We start from the raw sequence: 7497 nt of genomic DNA, 5'->3' as shown, positions 1-7497 counted from the left end.
ACCACTTTCTTCCAGGAACCTGATCGCATCTATATACCCTTGGAAGCATAGCTCTGCAAGCACCTGTAAGCAAATGGAGTAAGTTAACTGCAGGGAGTGAGGGGGGAGTGGGCAGTGTCACTAAGCGCCATTCACTTAAACATCTGAAAACAGCGGAGACAAACAGAAGGCTCCTCCAACCTCTGAGCCACTCCCATGTGCCAGGCACAGTCACCGCGAGACTGGACAGGGGTCTCTGCTCCAGGAGACAGCAGTCCTCCCCTCCCGTGGAACCCGGCACGAGTGGCACCCCTCTATGGAGCCTTTGCTGGCACCCCAGCATGACAGGGAGCCTGTCCTAGTTGTCACTGGGACAATGAACAGCTGCCCCCTCTACTCATCTGCGTATCAGCCACACATGCAGACCAGCTGTGGTGTATAGTCTTCCCTCCAGCGGGGGCATAGCTGGGGGTGCACACCGCACTGCACAGCCCCCTTTGTCCCCAGCACTGCCAGTGTATACAGCCTACAGGTTTTCTTACAGCCTTAGGGTGGTAAGACGTACTACAACCACCACCAAGAAGGATTAGGCCACCCAATGCAGTGTGGTTTGTGACCATGGTTGCAAAGAAGAATCATCTAGATAACTAAACATTATCCTACCACCCAGGCTATGCCCAGGTGACAGTCTCCCCGATATCCACGGGGGACTGGTTCCAGGACTTCCCTTGGATACCAAAATTCACGGATGCTTAGTACCGAATGTAAAAGGATGTAGGATTTGCATATAACCTATGTTTGCATACAGGCTATGGCCAAGTACGTCTACACATCAGTTCATCTGCGTGGGTTCAGCACAGGGCTCGGTGAGTGGCAAATTCAAGTTTCTTTTTGGAACTTTCTGGGATTTTTTTTAAAATATTTTTGATCTGCGGTTGATTAAATCCATGGATGCTTGAATCCATGGGTGCAAAACCTGTGGACAGAGAGAACCAAGTACTTAAACCACAGCCCCTGGAGGTGGGACCTGAGCTGCCGTGCTGTTTAAATGTTCCCAGGTGACTCCAGTGACCAGAGCGGGGCAGCACTGACCCTTCCCCAGTCCCCATTCAATGAGGGACTGTTTGTTTGTTTGCATAGAGAACTGGTGGCCTGTCATCTTACAGTCGATTCTTAGACCACCCCCCCTGTATTAGTCTCTGACCCATTAGTCAAGAGAGTGTCTCGGAAAACTGAGGCCGGATGGAATGATATCTGTAAAGTTCTCTTGGGGGGGCATCTCGGCCTGACTGGGACCTGATGGAATGATATCAGCTGTCTCCCCTGGGAGGACATGTAATTATGTCTTGGGGCAATGTGGTGGAGTACAAAGGCATAGCATTTGCTGGAGTACACTGGGAAAAGGTCATTGGAAAAGGCCTTAAGGTGCACCAGAATACCAGAATACACGGTTAATGACTGACAGCACAGCAGTTTACTTCCTTGAAAATAATCAATAAAAACCATGCGTCGACCCGATTCGGTGGCTCAGTCTATCTCTGAAGGCTGAGTCCCTTGGTCTCGCTCTTAAATCTTACCTCTGTCTCTTGTTCTTATTCAATCTGCGTCGCCCCTCTCGTGTCCCATTTGCCCTTGCCACGCAGGACGTGACAGTGGCCCTCCAGGCAAACAGGGAATCAAAGAAGAGCTCCACCCCAGAACACAGCCCCCCACTCACTTTCATGTCCGGGGGGAATAGCACACGGCTCAGCAGGTACACGTTCTCCGAGCAGAGGCGCATGCTTAGCTTGGTGACCTCCACGTGAAGGAAGTTCGTGGACTTGACCTTCGGGCAGATGTCAGACTCCCCATGGAAGGGGGACACAGTGATGGTCGTTTTGGCATCCAACAAGGGGACAGTGTTAGTTGCTCCTCCATCCACGTATCGCTTTTAAGAAACAAGAACACCCTGTCAGAAGCTCTGGACTGGTGTTTTCTGTGCTTTTCTACGTGTTTGATGGGCAGAGGTTTCTCAGAGCCGCAGGCTGATGCTTTGGGAGAACGGGGCTTGGGGATCACTCAGCCAATCCGTCCTGAGCATTTCTGTGCCCGGCCAGGCTCCAGGCTGGCACGCAGGGGTGCCGCTAACTATTGTACAGATTCTACACGGCACAGAAAGTGCCTGGCAAAGAGGCAGACGGAGGCTGGAGTCCGGCCCACGTCCTGAGCCCAGGCGGGAGCCCACAGGTGTGCCCATGGGGTGTGCGCTCTGTGCACTGGGGACAGTGTGATGCAAACCCTGCCCTAGAGGAGGCAGAAGGGCATGGGTTCAAGTCCAGACCCCTTGCTGCTCAGGAAATCTTGGACAAGATACCTCACCTGTGAGCCCCCCCCCCTCCCGTCTCCACATCTTGAAAACGAGAACCAATGCCTCGAGGGGCTTTAGAGACTTAAATGAAACAGGGAACCTGGGACCTAGACGGCCCTCAGAAGTCATCCTCTTATCCCCAACCAGCGGCATTTGGCCTCAGTTACTGTGAGCACCCATATCCGGCATCACATCCTTCAACCACCTTAGGCTGGGCAGGCGGGTTTGGGTACAATTTGGGCAGTCTGCACCTGTCAAACCAATGCCAGCAGCACTCCCCCAGTTGAGACAGCTGTAACCATCTCCAGACATTGCCAGATGTCCCCGGGTGGGGACACCAAATCATCTCTGGCTGATGACCGCTGCCCTAGGAGGAGGCTGCCACCTGGTCCAGCACAGCCCAGCGTCTAGTCCCGAGGCTACAGAATAAACACCTCAACGTCTGTTTGCCCGCCCGCCACACAGCTCAGCTTACGTATTTGTTGAATGGAACCAAACCACAGCCCTGTGGGCAGCGTCTGCCCCAAGCTGGAGGCCGAAAAGGACAGTGAGTCCCAGAGAGGACTGAAACTCTCAGAATAGAGAAGCTCTAAGAATAAAGCTCTCCCTTAAGCCAGCAACCGATTCCTAAGTGTCTCATACTTTAATGAGGCCGCTGGACATCTATCGTTGGTACTCATGTCGAAGATTAAGTGAACCAGATAGCCAGGTAAGTGATTCTAGGTGAAGTTGGTTCTGCTGCCCAGACTCCTGTGGGTGGGGGTGGGGTGGGGGATATGGACTCCCTGCCTGGGGCCAAGAGGCACAAGGCTCTGTGTTTGGGGTCCTAGGGCGCTTGAGCCTGTCGCCTTGCAGACGGGAACAACGCAAACACAGTTTAAAAGCAGACTTACCTCACCTCTGAAGGAAGGAGGAATTACACCAGAGACGAAAGGGACGAAGGTGGAACAAACCAAGGCCTGTGAGGACAAAAGGGAGTGAAACCAAGGACTGAAGCAGACGGCCTTTACTCCCCGGGGCTTTTAGAAGCCTTCTCCAAGGGAGGAAAGCAACAAGCCTGAAAATCTTCTTTGCACAGAGTAGGTGCTTTAATAAATGAGTTGAATGAACGATGAACCAACCTACACACTTGTATTTCAGGCCTAAGTATCTGCATCTTAACGACACTGTCTGTGGACATCAATTTGCTGTCCCTGCTCCCCACGAGAGTCACACTGGGCCATCACAGGCAGGACCAAGAGTTTCTGACTCACTGATTGACTGGGGAGGGACTCAATCAGAGCTTCACGAATGCTGATAGTCATTAGAATCACCTGGAAAGCGTTTTGTCCCACAGACTCTGTGCCCCAGCCCAGGGTCCTGATGTGACACGTTGGAGGTGGGGCCTGAGTGCATTTCCCACAAGCTCCCAGGTGACACTGATGCTGCTGGTCCAGGGACCACACTTTGAGTAGCACCATGCTAGACAGCAGTAAGCGGGACGCAACACTGATTCACTGAGAGGACGGACTTGTGGGAATGGACAGGTGCTGGCTGTCTAGAAACAAAGTTAAAAGGAAGATGATACTAGCTGCTGGTTCTACGTGCCAGGCTGCTCTCCTGTACAGACCTGTGTTAAGTGAAATGTAGTCCATGTAACTCTCAGAAAAGGCATCAGCCAAATTAAGTGGTGTTTTAATATTACAAACGCTCTCAGTGCTGGGCTTCGAGGACCAAGGCCAATAAGACAGGCTCCCACCTCGGGGGGCTTCACGCAAGGTGAACTCATTAAGGAACAGGCATTGCTGGGACAGGACCCCTGGAGGAGGTAGGGGGTCTAGAGCCGAGTCTGGAAAGATGGGGGGGAGGGGAGCATGATTTGAACCTGCAACTGTCCTGAAACACCCAGGGTTTCCCTATGCTATGACTCAGGTCCCTGAATGTAGGTCACTCTGCTACAGGAAGCCAACAGCGTCACGGTCAACCAGGTTTTTGCATCTTCAAGAATGGCGCCGGTGGCTTGCAACAGCCCACTCTGTGCTACGTCCCAAACAAGACAGCCTTTCTTATTTTACAACATCCAGACAGACAAAGTGCTTACGTCCACGACTTCGTCTTTGGACTGAAAATCCGACACAAGGATGTTTTCCAAGTCGGACACTCTGGTGAGCGAGATGGCCACTTTGCCAGAGATGAGCTGGTGGATGTTGGCTGGCAGGTGTTTCTGGAGGCCCTCTCGGAGGCACCTACTCAGGTTGAAGGACGGGTGGAAGACACCCATGTGCCGGCTCCTGGCTCTCTGGATAAGGTCAACGAGGATCTGTGTCATCTGGTCTGCGGGGACGGCGGGGAGACAAATACACAGTGCCACCCTGGAGGGGGGACTGCTTTGTGGCAAGACCAGAACCCAAACGGCGGGGAAGCTGCCAGCTGACTCTTTTCTAGGCCTGCGTTCCCACGGGGCAGCCACCTGTGGCTACGGAGCCCTTGAAATGGGGCTCATCCAACCTGAGCTGTATAAAAGACACGCAGGATTTCAAAGGCCTAGTAGGGAAAAAAATGACTGTAAAACATCTCCATGATGTTTCATATTAATTAGATGGGAAGATGGTACTATTGGGTCGTCGGGAAAGTCATGATGTATTTTTCTCTGTTTTCCAAAGCAAAAATGCGTCATAACTTTCCTGACGACGCAATATTTTGGGCCATGCTGGGTTCCATGAAATGAATTTCACTTGTGTCTTTTACTTTTTTCCATGTGACCACCAGGAAATGTAAAACGATGAACGTGGCTTGCACAGTATTTCTATTGGACGGCGTGGCTCTAGGCTTTGGCCTTGGGAATGAGTCCCCAGAGGCCCAGGTGAGCTCTCTTCACCTCCACAAAGCCAGCGGCCAGGGACTCCTCAGCGTTAGCACTTCAGCACCCGTGCATGTGACACTAACACTGCAGGGAGCAAGGCTGAGTGCTGGCTGGGACGGGAGCTGGAACCCTGCCCCCACCTCTTATCCACTGAATGACCTCGATAAGTCACGTCACTGCCTCTCTACGTCTCAGGCTGTGCGTTTTGAACGTGGGACAGTATTTCCCTACCTTTTGGAGACAGGGGATTAGATGCGCTACAACCTGGATGGTGTTAACCCAGAGGAAGCGCCTAATAAGTAACTAGACTTAACCTTTAACTTCTACCACCAGGATTACCAGACCGCCTAGTGGGCACAGGGGACATTGATGCTCTACCTGACCTCACTCACTGGCCTGGCGCCCTCTGGCTGACCAGCACTGCCCTGGCACACAGGACTACCCGTCCCAGCCCAAGACCTAGCCAGACATTAACTCCTGGGATGTTTAGAAGGCCAGACATGTGCCAGGCTGTCCTGACCCACCTCTAACCTCAACTCGGCTTCCACTACTCGCATGGCCCCACTGAACCCAGGCAGAAGGGGCAAATTTGTACCCAGCTGGCAGGCCTGCGAGGCTCTCCTTCTGTCAGCTTTGGCTAAGAAGCATTCTCAGGAGCTCTGCCCAAGTCGCAGCCCCTGGGCGGTCCGCATGTGAAACAGGAGAGTAAAGCAAGAACATGGGGAGCAGCTCCTGCCAAAACCTCCAGACCCACTTTCCAGGGACTAGGTGGTTCCTGAGCCTCCCTCTGTGCTGCAGGGCACAGCCCCAAGCTACACCTGTCCCCTTCCAGCTAGGAACCCCTCTATACTAGAGTAGGTGCACTTCAGAGCATTTGTATTTGGTCCCAATTAAACACTTCACTATGTGGTGTGTGCAGGTCTCCTTTGCGGAACAAGGGCTGGCCTTCATCACTGCTAACGTCCAGGGTGTGTGGACTGGCCATGCGGCCAGTCAAATCCTCCCTGAGGTCATATTTCCTGCGCTTTTCTCCTGTCCCCCTGGATGGAAAAGGCAGTAAGGGTGGCCTCTCTCCTAATCCCCACCTCCCGGTCAGCCCGGAATCTGCTCATCAATTCTATCCAATGACAGGGCTGTGTCTACTGGCAGGGGTTTCTGGTCACCAGTAGCAGTCACTCCCTGCTGGCCACATCCAACACAGCAGTCCCAGGGCACAGCAAAGAGTAAACCATTAAGGAATTCCGGAGAAAGTGGAGCTCATGAAGTGCACCGTTTTCCCATCTGGGGACCTTTGGGTGCCAATAGCACCACGTTGCCACTTGCTGCCGGCCCTGCCCCCTGGCTCAGAACCCCAGGACAAGGATGCTGTACCCTAGTAGTTTAGGCCAGCTGGGCACACGCCCCATATCCTCCCCTCCCACCAGCACCCCCGCGGACAGTCGTTAATTAGGACAAGGCTCAGACAGGCAGGATCTCATTTCTAGGGGCATTGAGTAGGCTGTGGAGGGAGTGAGGATGGGATGGGGGTGTCCAGGAGTCCACTCCAGTGCCCAACAAGGGTCTGAAGCACTGGAAAAGAGGAAGAGGAGAGAACTTTCTACCTCTCCCCCACCCCAGGCACAACATCCCTCCACCCCCACCCCCACCCCTTGGATTCCAAACCAGTAAGTCTGCCCAGGAGAACTCCAAAGAGTTGCCCTCTGCCAGAGAGGTACCCAACCCCAACCCCCCAGGGCCGGGCAGCACCAAAGGCGCCTGGGAGGGTAGAGGGGAGCTGGTGATGATGTCTCCAATCCGTCAAGTCTCCGGAAGGCGCCCACCTTAGGTGGGGCACAGGCCATAGCACCCCTTTCCTGGTCGGACCCAGGGCAAACCTGCCCTTCCCTTACGCAGCTCAGCTCGCCCAGCGCCTCGCAGCGGATAGCGGGGACCCCCCGCAGGGACCAGCGCCACCCTTCGCCTCCTGGGTCGCGCGCTCCCAAACGGCCAGGCTCTCAGTCCCGGGGCAAAGGGGTATCCTTCAAGCCTAGGGGCCACAGTGGGGTTAGAGTGGGGAGGTGCTTCGGGTTCCCACGCCAAGAGGAGCCGCACCCAGGCACGGGGCGAGAGGACGCAGCGGAGGAGGCACCTGCCTGCGGAGGACCTGGTGGTGTACCCTGCAGCGTCCGTGTCCAAACTCGGCTCCATCGGACGCCCTGCGACTCTTAGGGGTCGCCCGCACCTGGCCTGGGGGCGCCCCCTCCGGGCGAGGAGCCCCGGCGGCGACCCTGGACGTACCTAGCGGGATCCCGGCAAAGACGGCGACGCAGTGCAGCGCCCCGGACGAGGA

General features: G+C 54.6%; 1 protein-coding gene across 1 annotated transcript in view; it reads right to left on the bottom strand.

Annotated features, from left to right (window-relative positions):
• The window catches only part of PNPLA3 (patatin like domain 3, 1-acylglycerol-3-phosphate O-acyltransferase), an 18788-nt gene extending 11297 nt beyond the window's left edge, over window positions 1-7491 (bottom strand). The window contains exons 1-5 of the mRNA XM_019632343.1: window positions 7446-7491; window positions 4407-4639; window positions 3220-3285; window positions 1697-1906; window positions 3-63 (exon numbers count right to left, since the gene is read on the bottom strand). Of these exons, the coding sequence (XP_019487888.1) occupies window positions 3-63; window positions 1697-1906; window positions 3220-3285; window positions 4407-4634 (565 nt within the window). The 5' untranslated portion in view covers window positions 4635-4639; window positions 7446-7491. The remainder of the gene's footprint in view (window positions 1-2; window positions 64-1696; window positions 1907-3219; window positions 3286-4406; window positions 4640-7445) is intronic.
• Window positions 7492-7497: the final 6 nt, after the last annotated feature.

This window comes from Hipposideros armiger, unplaced genomic scaffold (assembly GCF_001890085.2).
Source record: "Hipposideros armiger isolate ML-2016 unplaced genomic scaffold, ASM189008v1 scaffold_1129, whole genome shotgun sequence".
Taxonomy (NCBI): Eukaryota; Metazoa; Chordata; class Mammalia; order Chiroptera; family Hipposideridae; genus Hipposideros; species Hipposideros armiger.
The sequence above is the reverse complement of the archived record's forward strand: the minus strand, read 5'-3'. Positions and strand labels throughout refer to the sequence as shown.